This window comes from Phocoena phocoena, chromosome 2 (assembly GCF_963924675.1).
Source record: "Phocoena phocoena chromosome 2, mPhoPho1.1, whole genome shotgun sequence".
Lineage (NCBI taxonomy): Eukaryota > Metazoa > Chordata > Mammalia > Artiodactyla > Phocoenidae > Phocoena > Phocoena phocoena.
In genome coordinates, this window is record NC_089220.1 from 177,296,673 (window position 1) to 177,321,118 (window position 24,446).

The 24,446-nt window shown below is 39.5% G+C and overlaps 1 protein-coding gene across 1 annotated transcript in view; it reads left to right on the forward strand.

The window, feature by feature from the left end:
* Positions 1-24,446, forward strand: part of ODAD2 (outer dynein arm docking complex subunit 2) — a 196,002-nt gene that overhangs the window by 91,917 nt on the left and 79,639 nt on the right. The window contains exon 17 of the mRNA XM_065871968.1: positions 23,846-24,034. Coding sequence (XP_065728040.1) covers positions 23,846-24,034 — 189 coding nt within the window. The remainder of the gene's footprint in view (positions 1-23,845; positions 24,035-24,446) is intronic.

Consider the following 24,446-nt stretch of genomic DNA (forward strand, 5'->3'; position numbering starts at 1 on the left):
CAATTAGAAGATGTATGAGGATGATTCCCCCAAAAGAGACGAGGAAAAAGTTAATTTCTGTGAGGCTGAAATACAAGCTTGGGCAATTTTAGCTTCCTGACTACAGGTGTGACAGAACACAGTTGATCAAACCAGGCAGGAATTTGACATCACACTCTGTTTACTTTCAGCGGCCCAATGAGCCATGCCCAATCTGGAAGCCAGAGAGAACCTGGAAAAGGAGCGTGTAGGGCTGTAACTTCATACTGAGAAGACTGCCATGGACATGGCTTAGGAGCTTGGATTTGGTCAAGTTTGGGCCAAAGAATGTATAGCTGTCCACGGTGTGCCAAAAAGCCTGCATAGGTTTTTAAAACATTGAAAACCTGTTTAAAATGTAATCCGTGTTTGGCAGCCCACCTATCTGGGGTCGGCTATCATTTTTAATAAGTCACCAAATAGTTCAAAGTAGGCTCCTCATCTGGCCCCCAGTTTCTAAAATCCTATAAACTAAAGTGAACTATATTACAGGTATTTTTTCTGTGTGCCAGATTTTCAAGTGGGAACTTGAAGGCCCAAACAAAAGTGAGGGTGTGACAAAGTTGTCTTCAGTATCTATGGGTCACATTTGTTGCGTTCACCTGGATTCCCCTCCTGTCCTGCTACTGTTTCCCATTCCGTGCTTCTCAGCCCCAAAGGGGGCTACAATGGAGGTTGCTAGTTTAGGAAGGGGTAGATTGACAGAGGTGTAGTATACAAAATGGAAAGTAACGACTAGAAGGTATAGCCTGTTCTAAACAGGTGTGCCAACAATAAGCTGCTCATGAAACCACGTAACCATTTTATTTGGAAGTGTAGTTTATCAGTTTCCAGTTACTTTATTAAACTAATAATCTCATCCATTGAGTTAATCATAGCATTATCTCCACCTCAGCCAAGAACTCTCAGGACCACACACTGCACTTGATCACCATCAGAGACTGTGTCAGCTCACAGTTCATGGGTTTGGACCCCAGTTTCTCATGCAACGTTATGTCCCTCTGTCTCTCTGGGCACAGAGCTTTTTTTGTTTGTTTTGTTTTGTTTTTAATTTTTCTAAATTGAGGTAGAGTTGTTTACAGTATCATATAAGTTTCAGGTATACAGCACAGTGATTCACATTTTTAAAAGTTATATTCTATTTATAGTTACTATAAAATATTGGCTGTATTCCCCGAAAGCAGGCACACTTGTCTTGTTCCTGATCTTGGAGAGAAACTTTCAGTCTTTCACCATGGAGTATGATCTCAGCTGTGGGTTTTTCCTACTTGGCCTTTATTATGTTGAGATCATTTTCTTCTATTCCTAGTTTGTTGAGCTTGTTTTTTTAATCATATGAGGATGTTGAATTTTGTCAAATACTTTTTCTGCATCAATTGATGTGCTCTTATGGGTTTAACCTTTATTCTGTTAATGCAGGGTGGTATACTGATGGATTTTCTTGTATTGAACCACCCATACTTTCTAGGAATAAATTCCACTTTGTCGTAATGTCTAATCCTATTGAATCTGGTTTGCTACTGTTTTGTTGAGGACTGCAGTTTTCATTTTTTATACTGTCCTTATTTGGCTTTGGTATCAGAGTAATGCTAGCCTCATACACTGCATTTGGGAGTGTTATCTCCTCTTCAATTCTCTGGAAGAGTTTGAGGATTGTTGTTAATTTTTATTTAAATGTTCAGTAGAATTCACCAGTGAAACCATCCAGTCCTGGGCTTTTCTTTGTTGGAAGGTTTTTGATTACTGATTCAATTTCCTTACTTATAACTTATATAGATCTGTTCATATTTTCTGTTTCTTCATGGTCCAGTCTTGGTAGGTTATGTGTTTCTAGAAATTTATCCATTTCTTCTAGGTTATCCAATTTGTTGGCATACAACTGTTGATAGTATTCTTACAATCCTTTTTATTTCTCTAAATTGTTATGTCCCTTCTTTCATTTTGGATTTGAGTCTTCTCTTTTTTTCTTCATTAATCTAGCTAAGGATTTGTCAGTTTTGTTTTGAATAGCCAACTCTTGGTTTCATTGACTTTTCTCTACTGTTCTTCTATTTTTTTCTTTAGGAAATAGAGTGATGTCCTCTTTAACCCAATAGTTATTTACAAGTGTATTGCTTAATTATCACATATTTGTGTATTTTCCAGTTTTCCTTCTGTTGTTGATTTCTATTTTCATTCAGTCATTGTGATCAGGAAAGGTACTTTGTATGATTTCAATCTTTTTTTTTTTAAGTTAGACTGATTTTGTGGCCTAAAATATAGTCTTCCTGGAGAATGTTCTATGCACACTTGAGAAAAATGTATATTCTGCTGTTGCGTAAAGTGCTTTATATATGTCTGTTAGATCCAGTTGGTCTATAGTGTTGTTTAATTCCTCTATTTCCTTATTGATCTTCTGTCTGATTGTCCCATCCATGATTGAAAATGGGGTATTGAAGTATCCCACTCTTGTTTTTAAGGACCTGTCTGTTTCTTCCTTCAGTTCTGTCAATGTTTGCTTTATATATTTTGGGATTTATACAAATGTTTATAATTATTGTATTACATCTAGTTGAATTGACCCTCTTATCATTATACATCCTTCTTTCTCTTTTCAAATAGTTTTTGACTTTTCATGGAATATCTTCCCATATATATATATTTTTTCAGTATGCGGGCCTCTCACTGTTGTGGCCTCTCCCGTTGCGGAGCACAGGCTCCGGACGCACAGGCTTAGTGGCCATGGCTCATGGGCCCAGCCGCTCCATGGCATGTGGGGTCTTCCTGGACCGGGGCATGAACCCGTGTCCCCTGCATCGGCAGGCGGACTCTCAACCACTGCGTCTCTTCCCATATTTTTACTTTCAATCTATGTGTGTCCTTAGACCTACAGTGAATCTCTTGTAGACATCATGCTGGATCTTTTTTTAAAAATCCATTCAGCCCATCTGTGTATTTTGATTGGGGAGTTTAATCCATTTATATTTAGAGTAATTACTGATAGGGAGTTTAATCCATTTATATTTAGTTTAATCCATTTATATTTAGAGTAATTACTGATAGGGAAGCACTTACTTTCGCTATTTTAATATTTGTTTTCTGTATGTTTTGTGGCTTTTTCCCCTCATTTCGTTCATTAATGCTTTCCTTTGTGTTTAGTTGATTTTTTGTAGTGCCATATTTTTATTCCCTTTTCCTTTCCTTCTGTGCATATTGTATAGATATTTTCTTGGTGGTTACCATGGGGATTACATATAGTATCCTCAAGTTATGACAGTTTACCTTAAATTGATACAACTTCAGTTGCATGCAGGCACTTTACTCCTTTACAGTTCTGCTTTCCCACTCCCCCTTGATGTTCTCAGTGCCACACATTACATCTTTATATGTTGTGTACCCAATAACATAGATTTATAACTATTTTTATGAATTTGTCTTTTAAATCTTATAGAAAATAAAAAGTAGAGTTACAAACCAAATTACTATAACACTGCTATTTGTATTTTTCTATTTACCTTTATCAGGTCTCTTTAAGTTTATCCTAAAGTATATTGAACCTCTTGGGTTTGTATATCCATGTATTCATACTCAAATTTGGAATGTTTTCAGCCATTATTTCTTCAAATAATCTCTCTGCCCCTTTCTCTCTCTCTTTTTTTTTTTCTCCTTACATTTAGTAATTTCAAGTGTCCTGTCTTCAGGTTCACTGATTCTTTCTTCTTCCTATTTGAGTCTGTTATTTTATACCTCTAGTTAATTTTTCAATTTGGTTATTATATTTTTCAGTGCTACAGTTTGTATTTGGTGTTTTAAAAAAAAATTCTATCTTTTTGCTGATATTCTCATGTTATTTCTATATCATTTTCCTTATTTTCTTTAATTCTTTGTGTATTTCTTGAGCATTTTGAGCATACTTAAGATAGATGTTTTAAAGTCTTTGCCTGATACATCTGTAAGTCTGATGCATTTGTTTCTTCAGGGTTGGTTTCTGGAGATTTACTTTGTTCCTTTGAGTGAGCCATGTTTTCCTTTTTCTTGGTGTATCTTGTGGGTTTTTTGGTTGAAAATCGGGCATTTGAAAAAACAGCCACTAGTCATTTCAGATTGGCTTGGAAGACTTTCACTAGTCATTCTTGTCATTCCTATTGGAATCACCTAGGGTAAAGGTGTAAGGTCTTCTCAGATCTTTTCTGAGCATGTGTTTTATCTGGGCCAGTGTGTCTGTCTACTTAAAATGTCCCCCATATTCATAGCTGCTTTTAATGTCTTAATTTCCCCAAGAGTCTCACCCCAGCTTTTTCTTGGGGACTTAAATGTTCTATTTTATTCCTCTTCTTATAACTTCTTGCCCTGAGGTGTCTGTGAGTCTGCAGTCCCCCTGCAGTTTTCACACCCCACAATGAGTACCATTGTCTTCCACAGCTGCTGCCACCTGAGGTCCAGCATATGCCACAATTTCACATCTCTAAGTTCATAGTCACATGAGACAGGGACCAGTCTCTCAGGTAGCTTCATCCACAGGCCAGAGTGTTGCAAGTCGTTTCTGTTCCTCTTGTTCTGGTCAAGGGAGGGGACTGGGAATTGGCCCGCTTCCTCCTGACCTGTAGCATTGCCAGGAAGCGGATGGGACATGGGCAAGTAAAAATGCCAGGAAATTTCCTGAGGTTCTGAATGTGACTTTATCTAGGTTCAGTGTTTGTTTATTTACTATAGATCTCTGAATTGGTTTCCAGAGCTCCTATAAAGTTACTTTAGCCAGTCTGTTAGTTGTTTATTTAATGTTTCCATGGGGGAACAAGTGTCTGGTGCTTCTAAGTCCACCATCTTGGAAATGTCTCCATGCTTTCTGATGAGAAGTCAGATACTGGTATTAATGAAGTTCCCTTGTACATGATAGCCATGTACAACTTTCAAGTGCAGCCTGCAACTTTCAAGATTCTCTCTTTGTCTTTCAGCAGTTTAATTATAATGTGTCTAGGTGTGTATCTGAGTTTATTATACTTGGAATTCCTTAAGATACTTGATTATATAGGTTAAAATTTTTTTCTCAAATTTGTGAAGCTTTTGCCCTTATTTCTTCAAATATTCTTTCTGTCCCTTTCTCTTCTTCCAGATCTCTCATATACATAGGTTGGTATGCTTGATGGTATCCCGTAGGTCTCTGAGAATGTGTTCATTTTTCTTCATTTTTTGTTTGGCTCCTCAGACTTGATAATCTGAACTGACCTATCTTCAAATTCACCAAGTCTCTTTTCTGCCCGCTCACATCTGATGTTGGGCCCATATAGTAAATTTCCCATTTCGGTTATTGAACATTTCAGCTCCAGAATTTCTAATTGACTTTTTTTATAGGTTAAATCTCTTTATTAATGTTCTCTACTTCCTGAGACCTTGTTCTCAAACTTTAATTGTTTAGGCATGGTTTCCTTTAGTTCCTTGTACATATTTATAATAGCTGATTTAAAGTCTTTATCTAATAAGTCCAACATGGTACAGGCTTCCTTACAGTCAGATTTTATTGACTGCTTTCTTTCCCTGGGGTGTACTTTGTGGCATCCTTTTTTTTTTTTTGGTATATCTTATAACTTTTTATTGGAAACCTTATATTTAAAATAATATAATTGAGAAACACTGGAAATCAGATTCCCCCCTATTCAGGGGTTGTGTTCTTGCTGTTTGTTGTTGTTTTTGCTATTGTTTGTTATTGACTTTCTTGGACTAATTCTGTAAGATCTGTGTTCCTTCTCAGTGTGACCACTGAGGTTTCTTCTCAGTTAGCTCACTGGACAGCTAATGAGTTGATAGAGCTTTTCTTAAACACTTTGCATCATTAGATTTCTTACCGTTTGGTGTGGGGCCCTGTGTACATGCTATGGCAGACATAGAACGCTAGCAGCTCACACATCTGTCTTACCCTTCACTTCTCGTGTAGGGCCTCACGGTCAGGCAGAGACAAGCGATCACAGCTGCCTCAGGTCTTTTCTGAGCACGTGCATATCCCTACACTTGCTTGTGGCATTTTAAAACCCCAGGAATATGGTGGAGTTTTTCAAAGCCCTCTATAGACCTCACATTTCCAAGATTTTCCTTTTAATTTTTTTTTTTGTCCAGCCTCTTGTTTGTCCCAACTGATATTGCCATCTCAGCTTTTATGTTCAATAATTGCCGCTGATTTTTTTTTTTAAGACACACCCTGAGGATAGGACTTTCCTCATTAAATGAGTCCTGAGGTAAAGACAAGCCTTTGGAGCTTTTCCTAAAAGTTGCCATTCAGGTCAAATAGTGACCATTCTTTTGTAATGAGGCTTTTGGGGGAGCTCCAAACCCATTCTTCCCCCTCCTGTGGCTGCCAGGCTGCAGGTTTTTCACAGATACCATGGTTTCCAGGCCGTTGGTTTTCAAGGCTACTGCAGAGCTGGGGAGAGGAAGGTGGGAAAGTTAAGATGCCACAAAGCTCACTGTTCTTACTGAAGTTCAGCTGTTTTTCTTGAACAAACACCCCTGTTACAAGCCTTTCATTAAATTCGAGAGTTCCAAAAATGTTGATTTTGCCATTTTTTGCCAGTGTACTCACTGTTGTTATAGATGATCGTATCCTTACCCTACCATTCCACAAGCGCTTGGGCATTTAAGTTAATCATTTTTGCACTGATGCTACGATTTTGGAAGTAATAGGAACACAATTTGATAATTCTCCAGATTGGTTATTCTCCAGTCTAGATACACGTCATCTTCAGAGCTTTAAAAACGATATCCTCATGCAAGAGGCTTAACCCTTATTCTGTCTGTTGAGATTGAGGCCTTGGCATACATATTTCTAAAAAGTCACCCCAGGTGGTTATGATGTGAAACCAAGGCTGAGAACCACTGATCTAGATCTTATTTATTTTGAATCCCACAACGTAAAATAGTACCTTACATTTCTGAGGTTCCACATGGATATCTCAGGAGGTAAGAAGTCTGCCAGTCTCTGTTCTAGTCAGACCACATCTGGAGCTGTGTTAAACTCGGTGTGTTCTCAGAGAAACTTTGATAAATGAGAGGGAAGACCAATGAAAACCATTTACTATGAAAATTAGTTAAAGGTACACACAGAAAATGAGGGAGACCAGGTAGCTGGCTTCAAATGTTAGAAGAACATTCATGAAAATTAGTTGCAGGTAGTATAATGTTCATTATGAGTTAAAGAGATTCATCTGATGAACTGGGAAGCTAATCACATATTTATAAAAAATACGATATAACAGACCCAACAAGTAAACTTTTGGAATAGAACCTCTTCATAAATTAGAGACTCCCTGTTTTATTGTTTTTGTTTTTTGAAGTGTAGTATTCCATACAGTTAATTTTTTTCAGTCAAGATTATGGTTTCAAGTATTATTCTTAGCCTGATCTACACAACTCACTGATTGGATCTTAACCAGAAACTGGTTTACCCATCTTAATCTGTGGGTTATTGACTATAAGTGGGAAAAATTCTAAATATATATATGCATATGTATATGTACAGATTTACACGCAATAGGTACTTTATGATAATATGTCTTATATTTGTTTAGCACCTTGTACTTACAGACTTCTTTCAAATACATCATTGGCTAAGAAGGTCACTTAATTACCTCCATAAGCCTCTGAATACACAATGGTGCTTCACAAATTAGACCTCCTCATTAACAGAATGTGGCATCTAAAGCAGAATCAACACAGGACATAGTAAAATCGAAAAATCACAGTTGACTGTGATAATTTAAAAGATTATCTTAAATTAGGCTAAGGAAGTAGAAAAAAACAGAACCATTAAATTTTTAAAAAATTTATCTTGTGAATTAATTGGATAAAGGCACCTTCAATGTTTAATACATTTTCTGCTACATAAATCTAGACTGTGAGCCACCATGTCATTTATTTCACTGGAAATTAATTTATTGTTCCTTCAGTTCAGAAGGAAAGGAATGATCAGTGATGTTCTGTTTTTGATTTTTGAAGAAGTACATTTGAAAGTGTAAAGTAATTCTAGATTATATATATATATATTTAAGCTGTAGGACTTGTTAACTACTAGGACCAGAACAGGGGTCTTATTGTGAAAGAGCCACACAAACTTTCTGCTCTCCTTGAGTATATAGAGGTATATTTACAATTTGAAAAGGAATTTATTGAGTATACCTTTAGGAAAAGATCTGCCTGTTGAGTTTTGGTTTCTCTGACATGCTATTCTAATGTGAACGTAGCATTTTTGAAAGTTTTTATATGCAATGTACTCTTTGAAAATCTCTTTCAAATATTATATTATGCATTGTATGGGCTCTATATGGCACAGAGCAGTGTTTTTATAGCCCTTCTAGTCAAAATTTTTTTTCTGAAGTCACGTTACGCTTGTCTTGCATGTGCTTTAAAGTTGCATTCTGTGTACCTCACCTCCTCAGAAAGCTGCCGGTTTTTTTGCTGGAGGCAAGAGAGGGAGTTTCAAGCCTGTTATTTCACCTGCTCTGTGCCAAACATACGGGTTCCTGTTTTATTCATTAATCTATAAAAAATAATCTGTCCTAATATCTTCCTATTAGTTGAATTTTTTTCAGTCTCAGTCACTTAGACTTTATTATTATTTTTTTTATCCTAAATTTTTTTTTACATCTTTATTGGAGTATAATTGCTTTACAATGGTGTGTTAGTTTCTGCTTTATAACAGTGAATCAGTTATACATATGCATATGTTCCCATATCTCTTCCCTCTTGCGTCTCCTTCCCTTCCACCCTCCCTATCCCACCTCTCCAGGCAGTCACAAAGCACCGAGCTGATCTCCCTGTGCTATGCGGCTGCTTCCCACTAGCTATCTGTTTTACATTTGGTGGTGTATATATGTCCATGCCTCTCTCTCGCTTTGTCACAGCTTACCCTCCCCCCTCGCTGTGTCCTCAAGTCCATTCTCTAGTAGGTCTGTGTCTTTATTTCTGTCTTACCCCTAGGTTCTTCATGACACTTTTTTCCTTAAATTCCATATATATGTGTTGGCATACGGTATTTGTCTTTCTCTTTCTGACTTACTTCACTCTGTATGACAGACTCTAGGTCTATCTACCTCATTACAAAGAGCTCAATTTCGTTTCTTTTTATGGCTGAGTAATATTCCATTGTATATATGTGCCACATCTTCTTTATCCATTCATGTGATGATGGACAATTAGGTTGTTTCCACCTCTGGGCTATTGTAACTAGAGCTGCAAAATGTTCATTGTAAATGAACATTTTGGTACATGACTCTTTTTGAATTATGGTTTTCTCAGGGTATATGTCCACTAGTGGGATTGCTGGGTCATATGGTAGTTCTATTTGTAGTTTTTTAAGGAAGCTCCATACTGTTCTCCACAGTGGCTGTATCAATTTATATTCCCACCAGCAGTGCAAGAGGGTTCCCTTTTCTCCACACCCTCTCCAGCATTTATTGTTTCTAGATTTTTTGATGATGGCCATTCTGACTGGTGTGAGATGATATCTCATTGTAGTTTTGATTTGCATTTCTCTAATGATTAATGAAGTTGAGCATTCTTTCATGTGTTTGTTGGCAGTCTGTGTATCTTCTTTGGAGAAATATCTATTTAGGTCTTCTGCCCATTTTTGGATTGGTTGTTTGTTTTTTTGTTATTGAGCTGCATGAGCTGCTTATAAATTTTGGAGATTAATCCTTTGTCAGTTGCTTCGTTTGCAAATATTTTCTCCCATTCTGAGGGTTGTCTTTTGGTCTTGTTTATGGTTTCCTTTGCTGTGCAAAAGCTTTGAAGTTTCATTAGATCTCATTTGTTTATTTTTGTTTTTATTTCCATTTCTCTAGGAAGTGGGTCAGAAAGGATCTTGCTGTGATTTACGTCATAGACTGTTCTGCCTATGTTTTCCTCTAAGATTTGGAGAGTTTCTGGCCTTACATTTAGGTCTTTAATCCATTTTGAGCTTATTTTTGTGTATGGTGTTAGACATTGTTCTAATCTCATACTTCTATATGTACCTGTCCAGTTTTCCCAGCACCACTTATTGGAGAGGCTGTCCTTTCTCCACTCTACATTCCTGCCTCCTTTATCAAAGATAAGGTGACCATATGTGTGTGGGTTTATCTCTGGGCTTTCTATCCTGTTCCATTGATCTTTCTGTTTTTGTGCCAGTACCATACTGTCTTGATTACTGTGCCTTTGTAGTATAGTCTGAAGTCAGGGAGCCTGATTCCTCCAGCTCCGTTTTTCGTTCTCAAGATTGCTTTGGCTATTCGGGGTCTTTTGTTTTTCCATACAAATTGTGCAATTTTTTGTTCTAGTTCTGTGAAAAATGCCAGTGGTTTGATAGGGATTGCATTGAATCTGTAGATTGCTTTGGGTAGTAGAGTCATTTTCACAATGTTGATTCTTCCAATCCAAAAACATGGTATATCTCTCCATCTATTTGTATCATCTTTAATTTCTTTCATCAGTGTCTTATAATTTTCTGCATACAGGTCTTTTGTCTCCTTAGGTAGGTTTATTCCTAGATATTTTATTCTTTTTGTTGCAATGGTAAATGGGAGTGTTTTCTTGATTTCACTTCCAGATTTTTCATCATTAGTGTATAGGAATGCTAGAGATTTCTGTGCATTACTTTTGTTTCCTGCTACCTTACCTAATTCATTGATTAGGTCTAGCAGTTGTCTGGTAGCATCTGTAGGATTCTTTATGTATAGTATCATGTCATCTGCAAACAGTGACAGCTTTACTTCTTCTTTTCTGATTTGGATTCCTTTTATTTCCTCTTCTTCTCTGATTGCTGTGGCTAAAACTTCCAAAACTATGTCGAATAAGAGTGGTGACAGTGGGCAACCTTGTCTTGTTCCTGATCTTAGTGGAAATGCTTTCAGTTTTTCACCATTGAGGACGATGTTGGCTGTGGGTTTGTCATATATGGCCTTTATTATGCTGAGGAAAGTTCCCTCTATGCCTACTTTCTGCAGGGTTTTTATCATAAATGGGTGTTGAATTTTGTCGAAAGCTTTCTCTGCATCTATTGAGATGATTATATCATTTTTCTCCTTCAATTTGTTAATATGGTTTATCACATTGATTGTTTTGCGTATACTGAAGAATCCTTGCATTCCTGGAATAAACCCCACTTGATCATGGTGTATGATCCGTTTAATGTGCTGTTGGATTCTGTTTGCTAGTATTTTGTTGAGGATTTTTGCATCTATGTTCATCAGTGATATTGGCCTGTAGTTTTCTTTCTTTGTGACATCCTTTCTGGTTTTGGTATCAGGGTGATGGTGGCCTCATAGAATGAGTTTGGGAGTGTTCCCCCCTCTGCTATATTTTGGAAGAGTTTGAGAAAGATAGGTGTTAACTTTTCTCTAAATGTTTGATAGAATTCGCCTGTGAAGCCATCTGGTTCTGGGCTTTTGTTTGTTGGAAGATTTTTAATCACAGTTTCAATTTCAGTGCTTGTGATGGGTCTGTTCATATTTTCTATTTCCTCCTGATTCAGTCTTGGCAGGTTGTGCATTTTTAAGAATTTGTCCATTTCTTCCAGGTTGTCCATTTTATTGGCATATAGTTGCATGTAGTAATCTCTCATGATCTTTTGAATTTCTGCAGTGTCAGTTGTTACTTCTCCTTTTTCATTTCTAATTCTATTGACTTGAGTCTTCTCCCATTTTTTCTTGATGAGTCTGGCTAATGGTTTATCAAGTTTGTTTATCTTCTCAAAAAACCAGCTTTTAGTTTTATTGATCTTTGCTATCGTTTCCTTCATTTCTTTTTCATTTATTTCTGATCTGATTTTTATGATTTCTTTCCTTCTGCTAACTTTGGGGGGTTTTTGTTCTTCTTTCTCTAATTGCTTTAGGTGCAAGGTTAGGTTGCTTATTCGAGATGTTTCCTGTTTCTTAAGGTAGGAGTGTATTGCTATAAACTTCCCTCTTAGAACTGCTTTTGCTGCATCCCATAGATTTTGGATCGTCGTGTCTCCGTTGTCATTTGTTTCTAGGTATTTTTTAATTTCCTCTTTGATTTCTTCAGTGATCACTTCGTTATTAAGTAGTGTATTGTTTAGCTTTCATGTGTTTGTATTTTTTACAGATCTTTTCCTGTAATTGATATCTGGTCTCATAGCATTGTGGTCAGAAAAGATACTTGAAACAATTTCAATTTTCATAAATTTACCGAGGCTTGATTTGTGACCCAAGATATGATCTATCCTGGAGAATGTTCCATGAGCACTTGAGAAAAATGTGTATTCTGTTATTTTTGGATGGAGTGTCCTATAAATATCAATTAAGTCCATCTTGTTTAATGTATCATTTAAAGCTTGTGTTTCCTTATTAATTTTCAATTTGGATGATCTGTCCATTGGTGAAAGTGGGGTGTTAAAGTCCCCTACTATGAATGTGTTACTGTCGATTTCCCCTTTTATGGCTGTTAGTATTTGCCTTATGTATTGAGGTGCTCCTTCGTTGGGTGCATAAATATTTACAATTGTTATATCTTCTTCTTTGATCGATCCCTTGATCATTATGTAGTGTCCTTCTTTGTCTCTTCTAGTAGTCTTTATTTTACAGTCTATTTTGTCTGATATGAGAATTGCTACTCCAGCTTTCTTTTGGCTTCCATTTGCATGAAATATCTTATTCCATCCCGTTTCTGTCTGTATGTGTCTCTAGGTCTGAAGTGGGTGTCTTGTAGACAGCAAATATATGGGTCTGGTTTTTGTATCCATTCAGCCAATCTGTATCTTTTGGTGGGAGCATTTAGTCCATTAACATTTACAGTAATTATCGATATGTATGTACCTATTCCCATTTTCTTAATTGTTTTGGGATCGTTATTGTAGGTATTTTCCTTCTCTTGTGTTTCTTGCCTAGAGAAGTTCCTTTAGCAGTTGTTGTAAAGCTGGTTTGGTGGTGCTGAACTCTCTCAGCTTTTGCTTGTCTGTAAAGGTTTTAATTTCTCCATCAAGTCTGAATGAGATCCTTGATGGGTAGAGTAATTTTGGTTGCAGGTTTTTCTCCTTCATCACTTTAAATATGTCCTGCCAGTCCCTTCTGGCTTGCAGAGTTTCTGCTGAAAGATCAGCTGTTAACCTTATGGGGATTCGCTGGTGTGTTATTTGTTGTTTTTCCCTTGCTGCTTTTAATATGCTTTATTTGTATTTAATTTTTGACAGTTTGATTAATACGTGTCTTGGCGTATTTCTCCTTGGATTTATCCTGTAATGGACTCTCTGTGCTTTCTGGACCTGATTAACTATTTCCTTTCCCATATTAGGGAAGTTTTCAACTATAATCACTTCAGATATTTTCTCAGTCCCTTTCTTTTTCTCTTCTTCTTCTGGAACCCCTATAATTCGAATGTTGGTGTGTTTAATGTTGTTCCTGAGGTCTCTGAGACTGTCTTCAGTTCTTTTCATTCTGTTTTCTTTATTCTGTTCTGCAGTGGTTATTTCCACTATTTTATCTTCCAGGTCACTTATCTGTTCTTCTGCCTCAGTTATTCTGCTATTGATCCCATCTAGAGTATTTTTAATATCATTTATTGCGTTGTTCATCGTTGTTTCATGTTTATTTCTTCTAGGTCCTTGTTAAATGTTTCTTGCATTTTGTCTATTCTATTTCCAAGATTTTGGATCATCTTTACTATCATTATTCTGAATTCTTTTTCAGGTAGACTGCCTATTTCCTCTTCATTTGTTAGGTCTGATGGGTTTTTATCTTGTTCCTTCATCTGCTGTGTGTTTTTCTGTCTTCTCATTTTGCTTATCTTACTGTGTGTGGGGTCTCCTTTTTGCAGGCTGCAGGTTCATAGTTCCCGTTGTTTTTGATGTCTGTCCCCAGTGGCTAAGGTTGGTTCAGTGGGTTGTGTAGGCTTCCTGGTGGAGGGGACTAGTGCCTGTGTTCTGGTGGATGGGGCTGGATCTTGTCTTTCTGGTGGGCAGGTCCACGTCTGGTGGTGTGTTTTGGGGTGTCTGTGGACTTACTATGACTTTAGGCAGCCTCTCTGCTAATGGGTGGGGTTGTGTTCCTGTCTTGCTAGTTGTTTGGCATAGGATGTCCAGCACTGTAGCTTGCTGGTCGTTGAGTGAACCTGGGTGCTGGTGTTGAGATGGAGATCTCTGGGAGATTTTCGCTGTTTGATATTATGTGGAGCTGGGAGGTCTCTTGTGGACCAGTGTCCTGAAGTTGGCTCTCCCACCTCAGAGGCACAGCTCTGACTCCTGGCTGTAGCAGCAAGAGCCTTTCATCCACACGGTTCAGAATAAAAGGGAGAAAAAGTAGAAAGAAAAAATTAGTAAAAGTAGAAAGAAAGGAGGGATGGAGAGAGGGAGGGACGGAGGAAGGAAGGAAGGAGGGAAGGAAGGAAAAAAAGAGAATATAAAGTAAAATAAAATAAAGTATAATAATGTTATTAAAATAAAAAAATAATTATTAAGAAAAAAGGACGGATAGAACCCTAGGACAAATGGTGGAAGCAAAGCTATACAGCATAAATCTTGCTCTCAAAGTCCACCTCCTCAGTTTGGGATGATTCGTTGTGTATTCAGGTATTCCACAGATGCAGGTCCATCAAGTTGATTGTGGAGCTTTAATCCGCTGCTTCTGAGGCTGCTGGGAGAGATTTCCCTTTCTCTTCCTTGTTCGCACAGCTCCCGGGGCTCAGCTTTGGATTTGGCCCCGCCTCTGTGTGTAGGTTGCCTGAAGGCGTCTGTTCTTCACTCAGACAGGACGGGGTTAAAGGAGCCGCTGATTCGGGGGCTCTGGCTCACTCAGGCGGCGGGGAGGGAGGGGCGCGGAGTGCGGGGCGGGCCTGCGGCGGCAGAGGCCGGCGTGACGTTGCACCAGCCTGCGGCGCGCGGTGAGTTCTCCCGGGGAAGTCGTCCCTGGATCCCGGGACCCTGGCAGTGGGGGGCTGCACAGGCTCCCCGGAAGGGGGTGTGGATGGTGACCTGTGCTCGCACACAGGCTTCTTGGCGGCGGCAGCAGCAGCCTTAGCGTCATGCCCGTCTGTGGGGTCCGCGCTTTTAGCCGCGGCTCGCGCCCGTCTCTGGAGCTCCTTTAAGCAGCGCTCTTAATCCCCTCTCCTCACACACCAGGAAACAAAGAGGGAAGAAAAAGTCTCTTGCCTCTTCGGCAGGTCCAGACTTCTCCCCGGACTCCCTCCCGGCCAGCCGTGGTGCAGTAACCCCCTGCAGGCTGTGTTCACACCGCCAACCCCAGTCCTCTCCCTGCGCTCCGACCGAAGCCTGAGCCTCAGCTCCCAGCCCCGCCCGCCCCGGCGGGTGAGCAGACAAGCCTCTCGGGCTGGTGAGTGCCTGTCGGCACCGATCCTCTGTGCGGGAATCTCCCCGCTTTGCCCTCCGCACCCCTGTTGCTGCGCTGTCCTCCGCGGCTCCCAAGCTTCCCCCCTCTGCCACCCACAGTCTCCGGCCACGAAGGGGCTCCTAGTGTGTGAAAACCTTCCCTCCTTCACGGCTCCCTCCCACTGGTGCAGGTCCCATCCCTATTCTTTTGTCTCTGTTTATTCTTTTTTTTTTCTTTTGCCCTACCCAGGTACGTGGGGGGTTTCTTGCCTTTTGGGAGGTCTGAGGTCTTCTGCCAGCGTTCAGTAGGTGTTCTGTAGGAGTTGTTCCCCGTGTAGATGTAATTCTGGTGTATCTGTGGGGAGGAAGGTGATCTCCGCGTCTTACTCTTCCGCCATCTTCCCGGAAGCCCCCTACCAGTTGAATTTTAACCAAAAATATTTTGCTAGTTTATATTTTCATCACATTTGTGTATTTGACTTAATTTTGTTTAATTTGAACTTGACATCTTTTCCTACTTATTCAACCACTCAGGCTTTACTTTGATAGCAGCGTGAAGGTGTTTCATATTCTCTTTTTCAATTATGGTTTTTGTTTGTCTTGGGAAATGTCATTGGCAAAACAGCTTCATCTCTTTTGGAATTATTAACTCTAAATTGGGAAGCTTCTTCTGACTGTTTATAAACTAACTGTAATGTGACAACTTCAACTGTTGGCACTTCCAAGTCCAAACACAGTGTGCAGTGAAAAGACACTAAATGAGAAGTCAGGAGTTCTGAGGTTGCTTTTTAGTTTTGTCACTCATTGTGCGTGAACCTTTAGGAACCTTTAGCCTTCCTATCTATAAAATGAGGATGCCATGTCTTCTTAAGGCAGAGTTGTGAGCATCAGATGAGGTAATGTGTGCAGGAGTCCTTTGTAAACTGCAAAAGAATTAGGCTGTTGTTACTGTATTACTATTATTTTTATTTCAGTATGGTTGATTTACAGTGTGACGTTAATCACTGCTGCACAGTGAGGGGATTCAGTTACACACACACACACACACATATATACATTCTGTTTGTCATGTTCTTTTCCGTTATGGTTTATCACAGGATACTGCATGTAGTTCCCTGTGCTATACAGTAGGACCTTGTTGTTTATCCATTCTATATATAAAAGCTCACATCTACTAACCCCATCCTCCCACTCCATCCTTCCCCCAACCTCTTCCCCCTGGCAACCACCAGTCTGTTCTCTATGTCCGTGATTCTGTTTTTGTTTCATAGATAAGTTCATTTGTGTCATATTTTAGATTCCACATATAAGTCATATCATATGGTGTTTGTCTTTCTCTTTCTTTTTTTTACTGTTACTATTATTACTATTATCATTATTATTATTAAAGGTTGTTCCAGTACAGGTAAGTATTTGAGTTGTCTATAACCCATATTGTACCACTGGTGAAGTTGGCAAAGGCTAGTTATTAAGACACATGAGAAGGTGGGAAATGTGGTGGATTTCCCACCTGCTTAGCATTTAGTGAAAGACAGTCTTGGTGGAAGAATTACTTTTTCCATCCTCAAATATACTGTCTTCCTTTCCAGAGAAACTATGTGAGGCAAGAAGTCATGTGTCTAAAATCTTTAAAGCTGAAAAGGAAAAAAAAAAAGAAAGAAAGAATCTCACCTTCAAAACAAATAAACAAACTTTGGAGGGGCTTGTAGGCTTGAGTGTAACACTTCACTGTCCCACAGATTAGAAACGTTAGGAGACCTTGGTGAGCCACACCCATGACCTCGCTGACACTGGCTCGCTGGGTCTCTTACCACGCACCTCAGGAAGTTCTTGGATCAGAGGCAGGTGCGGTCACTCTCGTTATTCTTCCCCCCGCTGCCCCAGTGCTGTGGCTCACGGGATCCACTGATAAAGCAGTGAGAGAACCAGGAAGTCACTAGAATGGGAGGCTAAGTGATCTGATCCATTTACACTCCATCTTACAGAGCTAATAACACTCTTTTCTTTTTAGTGTTTGTGATTGTGGTTAAGTATCTTAAAGTTATAGTCCCCTTATTTTTTCATAATTCAGCAAACATTTATTGAAAGTCCTCTGAGTGACAGACACCAGACAACATCCCAAGTGAGAGTCAAAGAACAAGACCAGGTGTCTCTGCTCTTGAAGAACTCACACGTTAATGGGGGGAGGACCCATGAGAAAATCATTGCAGTATGATGAAAAGTAAAGAGCCACAGATGCCTTTGGTTTTCAGTAGCCAAATCGGATTTTAGGATGAGCTGATTCAACCGCTCAACGGTGTCTTCGAGGACCAGGCTCTTGTCCTCTTCTGTTCTGCCATTCTCAGTGTTGTTATAAATAGGAAAACTTTTCCAGAAGATTTCTGAGTTGTCATCTCAGAAGTCATTAGCCACAACTGGGCCATATCTAGGCCACCCCTAAGCAAATCATTGGCAAGGGGAAGGCGACTTCTAGGATAGGTTTAGGCCTCTGGGGTTAGAGATGCTCTCTCCTGATGCTTGTCTGTGAGAATTAGACAACCAAACAAAATCAAGACTTGGCTGATTTATTTTGCTATGCAGCAGAAGCTAACACAACATTGTAAAGCAACTATATTCCAATAAAAATTAATTAAAAATAAAAACTAAAACTGATTACAAATTCTATCTAAAATATAGTTGTTTTATTTGATTTTATCTTTATTAAAATTCTATTATATGTGAAATATAGTCATATATTTATTAAATAACATATAAAAAGAATATATTGCAAAAAAAAGACTTTGTAAACACGAGAGGATGAGGAAATGGATTTTTGGACAAAACCATCGAAAAGAATATGGAAGGCAGGGGGTGACCAACACTGAGAAGGGGAGTGGGGAAATTTTCATGGAGGAGCTGTTATTTAAGCTGCTATTAAAAGATGAGTCAGAGTTTTCAGAGCTGAGTAGGAGTTTGTAGTTTGGTAGGGCTAAACTCCAGGTAAAGAAAATAACTTGGTCAAAGATATAAAAGAACATGGTACGTCGGGAACAGCAATAATCCTAGAGGCCGGAATATAGCTTATGCAAAAGAGTATGGGAAAGAAGAGGTTGGGAAAATACGTGAATGTCATTTAGACCTGATCCTGAAGGAAATGAAGCCAGTACAGGATTTTAAGAAATCTTCTGTCCCTTTGTCAACGTCTTTCTAGTCTTTTTGGAGGTCTGACACTCATTCCCAAGTAGGTGCCTCAGGAAGGGCCTGTGTTAGCATCACTCCCTGAAGTCATCCATGTTTATAACAGTTTTATCCTTGAAGGTCATTGGGCTTCAAACTTTTGGAAGTTAGAACCTTGCTTCACATTTTCTCTTGAGTAGCTCACACGTTACTTTCTTTTCCTTTGCATAAACCATTGTTGTTGGAAAGTCTGAGGATAATAGCTTATTATTTTCTTTAGAAGTGCCTGGGTCTTTTTGCCTGGAAGACCAAAGAATCTTTTTCTGTTTTATTACTGTCCAGCAGTTGTACTAGTATTTGTCTTTATGTTAGCCAATTCTGGGCCAGTTTTCCCTGGTATATTGAGTGACCTTTCAATATATTCTCAGGTTTTATTTATTTCAGGAGAGAGTTTTCTTGAATTACAGTTTTTAAAATTTTGCTCTCTTGTATTGCTTTGTTTCCTTCTTGGGGGCTCTTACTGTACATATGTTAGATTTTCTCTGCCTGTTTGTTCTCTTGAAGTTTTTGTTAGCTCTTTTTCCATCATTTTGGAGTTTTCACATCTTCTATTTATTTAAAGATATTTCCCATTTTGTTTATTCATTCTTGTGTTACTTCTAGTTTACTCTTTATTTCCAAAATTAATTTTAATTTTATCTCTAACTTTTTGTGGATCTTTAAAAATGGGTTTTTACTAATCACCTAATTTGTGAGCTTTAATAATTCTAATCATACTTTCTATGATTTTCTTTTTTTCATTTTTTTCTTGTAGTAACTCCAAATGGAAATTGACTGTGGTCTTTTTATATATAGTGCATTTTTAATTGAAATGAGTTTTCATGGTCTTTTAGGAGAGAGATGTGGGCCAGGGTAGCATTTTTAATTTCATGGTTCTTAGGATGCCATGTCTGCTACTTTCACAGTGATGGAGAGTAGACTCAAACTCCTGTGCTCTCTTGCCCTCCTTTTATCTGGACTTTCTCTTCTCTTCTTCCTGTTACCCTTGCCTTGTTCAATTAGGATGCAACCCCAGTAGTTTCTCCTCAGTGCTGGCTTTGTCCTGTGACAGGGCTTCAGTTTTAAGAATTCATGGGACTCAGACCTATAGAACATTCTAGCACCATCATACCTGTGTGTCATTTTAGTCTTATCCATCCATCAGAGCCTGAAAAGTCAGCTCCCAGCTTCTGTTGCTGTTCCTGAGCTTTCCAATGTGACCTAATGGCAATTTGGTTTCCCTTTGCTTTTCCCCTGCAGATTTCAGAGTTTCTTAGAGCATGTGGGCTTTGTAGCGCTTGGTAACTTGTCCTGATCAGCTTGTATTTGGGGGTTGGTGTAGATATCTAGTTGCTGAATATTGTTGTATGTGTTGTCCCTTTTTTGTTTTGCTATAATACTTGCTCTGTTACCATAGGGAGATTCAAAAACTGTGGCCACCATCATCTTTCAGGAATTCCTCCAGTTTTTTCTCAAGAAAAAAATTGTTAGATAATTATATAATTGATACATTTATTAGATTATTGATGCATATAACATCACTTAGAAAAGGTTGGGCATATCTGGATTCAAATCCCACTTCTGCCACTTATCAGTTTTCTTTTCACATATTAGTTCATTTCTCTGAGGTTCTTCTCATCTATAAGGTGGAAATACTACTACAACTACCACTACCAAGTACTACCTCAAAGAGTAATTTGAATTAAATTAAGTTGGATGTTTGACCAGAGGTTAATAAATTCACATTTATAATCTTCTGATTTGATTGCATCGTAAAGCACAGAAGTGTAATAAGGTGACAATGTAGAAAGATAATTTCTTTTGTATTACTTAAAAGCCTTTATTGTAGAATTTTAGAAAAAATGGCAATTAAATATTTTCAAAATTATTTATTGATACATCAGAATTAGGAAGTGTGTCCTAACGATCAGAAATTATATTTAAATTTGACATTGAGAACAAGCCCACCAGTATTGCTGATACCATGTCACCTAGCAGTCAGGAGAGGCAACATGTTGTGGACAAAGATGCTTTGCCCTTAAAATTGGGAAGAACCTGACTTGGGCCCTTCCTTCATCATTTCCTAGAAGCTTAGTTTGGTTTGTTATACCCTCAGTGAAAATTTTCCTTCCATAGCTGCAAGTCTGCATGTAATCAAATTCAATAAATGTTAATTGAGCATGTACTCACTGTTAGAAACTGGCTTAGGCACTGGACATATAACACTGAGCTAGACCCACAGAGTCCCTGCCCTCCTGGAACTTACAGTTCAAGGACAAAGGCAAACAGATAAGCTAATACTGCATAGAGTATTATAAACAGAGAAGAGGGACTTCCCTGGTGGCACAGTAGTTGAGAGTCCGCCTGCCAATGCAGGGGACGCGGGTTTGGGCCCTGGTCCGGGAAGATCCAGCATGCCGCGGAGCAGCTAGGCCTGTGCGCCACAGCTACTGAGCCTGCGCTCTAGAGCCCGCAAGCCACAACTACTGAGCCTGTGTGCTGCAACTACTGAAGCCCATGCGCCTAGGGCCCATGCTTCTCTATGGGAGAAGCCACCACAGTGAGAGGCCCAGGCACCCCAGCAAAGAGTGGCCCCTGCTTGCCGCAACTAGAGAAAGCCCACACACGGCAACTAAGACCCCAAAATAAATAATAAAATAAATTAAAAAATAAAAAAATAAACAGAGAAGAACCAGGTATTATAGGAGGAGCGGCTTAGCTCAGACTTGAGGTTCAGGAAAGGCTTCCTGAAGAAAATGGCACATTAGCTAGTAGCTGAGGATGTGTAGGAATCCCCAAGCCAATAGGAAAGCAGACAAAAGGGCATGTGCAAAGGCATGGAGACACGCAGGCAGCACATCTGAGGACGTAAAACAAAGGACTAATGCATAAACAGTGCTTCCAATACTGGTTGAAGTTCAGACTCACCAGGAGAGTTTTTAAAGAATCAGATTTTTTTTTTTTATAGGCCCCAGCCCAGACTTGCTGAACTGTATTCTCAGAGAACATTTCAAGATTCTGGCTGTTAGCTCCTCTGGGGAGCCACTGGCTTAGGGTGTGTGTGGGGCTGGGGAAAGGGGCTCAAGTTAGGGAGGGCGAGGCAGGGAACCCAGGGTTGCACTGGGAAGGGCTGTAAAGCATGTGTGGAGTTGGGATTTTATCCTAAGGGTGGAGGAGCTATGGAAGGACTGGGGAGGTATGGGGATGAGGAGATCAGATTCATGATTTATAAGGATCACGGAGTTTACTAAGGCACGGCCCCTGCCGTCATGAGTGATACAATCTAGTTTATGAGATTGAACATCTTTGAACCTCAGTTTTTAAAATCAAAAATGGAAAAACAGTATCTACTTTGCATGGTTATTTGGAGGTTTAACTGAGATAATTTATGCACAAAGTGCCTGACATATAGTTGATGCTCAAAAGATGTGAATTTCTGTTGTTTGAGAAAACCACGGAGCCAGGTAATTGGTGGATGTCACGCAGCCGCTGTCCAACACCAGGGCAGGTGGGGTTTCTGTTTCGCCATCTATCTCCAGGTTCCTCTGACAAATTCCTTGTCTCTGCCCACACGGCCATACCGGGACAGAAAGCCCGCTTTTTCTCACTACCTCAGTTACGGTCTTTATGCTGATGACTTCCAAGTCTCTACCTCTAGCCTGGTGTTCACTCCTGAGCCCCAGAGCCGCAAAGCCAACTGACTCCTTAAGTGGAACCCTCCACTTAAATGTCTTGTGGGTACTTCTTCTGTTACCTAACACCACCCTTTCCCACACCAAGAAAACAAAACAAAACCCCAATTTCCAACATTATCAACACCACTAGGGCAAGTCAGAAGCATGGGAATTGAGTCACTCGTCCTTATCTTCTCCAGTTAACCCTCACAAGTCCACACCCTTCTCTCCAGGCTGGACCATCACCTCCTCCAAACCACCACCACCTGTTACCTGAACTTGTGAAACAGCCTGAGTCCCCAACACCATTCTTTGCCCCAACCCTGCAATCTTGAGGGACCTTCCATGAGGCAAAATGGAGAAAATCGCCTCTCCTGCTTCCCCACACACAGTTAATAAGCCTCTTCAGCGGCTTTTGAATGCCACCGAAGCGAGTCTTATGGTCTCCCATTCTCCCTCTCCTATTTTATGCTCTAACCATCCTGACCTAGAAAAAAGTACCTTGTCTCCCACTCTCGGTTCCTCACCCAGAATCTCCTTCACACTGGATAACCCCTCACCCCTGAGGTCTCAGCTGGCAAACATCATGGTGGAGGGGCACTCCTTGAATCTTTACACCAGCCAAGAGTCCCTTGTCACACGTATTTGTAGTGTCTTTCCCTCTTCCCCATTAACGCTCCTCGGTCTACTTGTAGCTTCCTAATGCCCATCTTCCCCACTAGATTGTAGCAACGTGGTGGCTAGAGTATTCACAGTCAGTCCATGTTGTTCACGGATTCTATCTGGGGAGTCACCTACTTGCTCACATTTTTTGTAACTCCCAAATCAGCACTCAGGGCACTTTCTCAGTCATTCTTGGACATGCACAGAAAAGTGAAACTTGAAGTTGCCCGACACACTCCCTCTCAGTGGGGGTTGGGCAAGCTGACGCTCTGCCCGCTTGTCTCCGCCCTTGGACCCTCGATGAGCCTCCGTTGTGCAGTCTGCTTAGTGCTACGTTTTCCACGTTTGTGTTTTTTGTTGGTTTCCCTGTTGAAAATGCCCCCCATGCATAGTACTGAAGTGCGGTCTAGTGTTCCTGAGTGCAAGAAAGCTGCGATATGCCTTGTGGAGAAAATACACGTGCTAGATAAGCTTCATTCAGGCGTGAGCTACAGTGTGTATTGTCTGTGGGTTCAATGTTAATGAATTAACGCATATGAAATGAGATGTCTTTAAACAGAAGCACACATAAAACAAGGTTATATTTTGATCAGTTCGTGACAATGTGACCAGAGGCTTGCAGGAAGCTAGCCCTGTATCTCCCCTAGTAGCAGTGGTTCAGTATTAGCTAATTCTGTTTCTGTGATGATTTAATAGAACATAACTGCTGCAATAATAAGACTCAATGTGTTTTGTTAACTTCTGTATCCCCAGTAGTTATCACAGTGACTCTCACGTGATAGTTGTTCAATACACATTTGTGGAAACGGACCTGTCTCTGTGTATGTGTTGTACATACATACCTACATTTATGTATGTGTGTATAACATAACATGTAAATATATGACATATAAATTGAATTTTTTTCACGCCGAAGGTATACCTCACAGCCTTATCATTACTTTGTGCTTTTTAAAAAAATGCTAAACATAGGTTTATTTTTGATATCATCTTTATTTTTATTGTTATCTAGGATGCTGGAGAGATGGTCCGTTCCTTTGTTGGTGGTTTGGAACTTGTTGTCAATTTACTGAAATCAGATAATAAAGAAGTTTTGGCGAGTGTATGTGCTGCTATTACCAATATAGCAAAAGATCAAGAAAATTTAGCTGTTATCACAGATCATGGAGTTGTCCCTTTATTGTCCAAACTAGCAAATACAGTAAGTAATGTATCTTTTTCTTTCAAAATGTATATTGTCATATCACGGTGTAGTAGCAAAAACAATGAGCTTAAAATCCAAAGACCTGGATTCAAGTTTAATATCTGTCACTTGTGAGGTATGAGATTTTAGCGAATTCATTTTAGTTTCTCTGAGACTAGTAAATGTGAAAGTATATTTCAAACTGAAATCATCACCATCGTCGTTACTACGAGCCTTAAGATAATCGTTCATGCCGACTTTAGAAGCTAAATGCTCCTCTCCCAGCTTAGCAAGCTTGGGTCGATGGCGTTCTTGAGCTAGAAGGTTTTGGCAGTCGCTGTATTGTTTACCCAGAGTTGTGCCAGATAGAACAAGCAGGCTTGAGAGATAATGACTTCACCACGACCAGAGGTATTTGAGCATAGCTTGA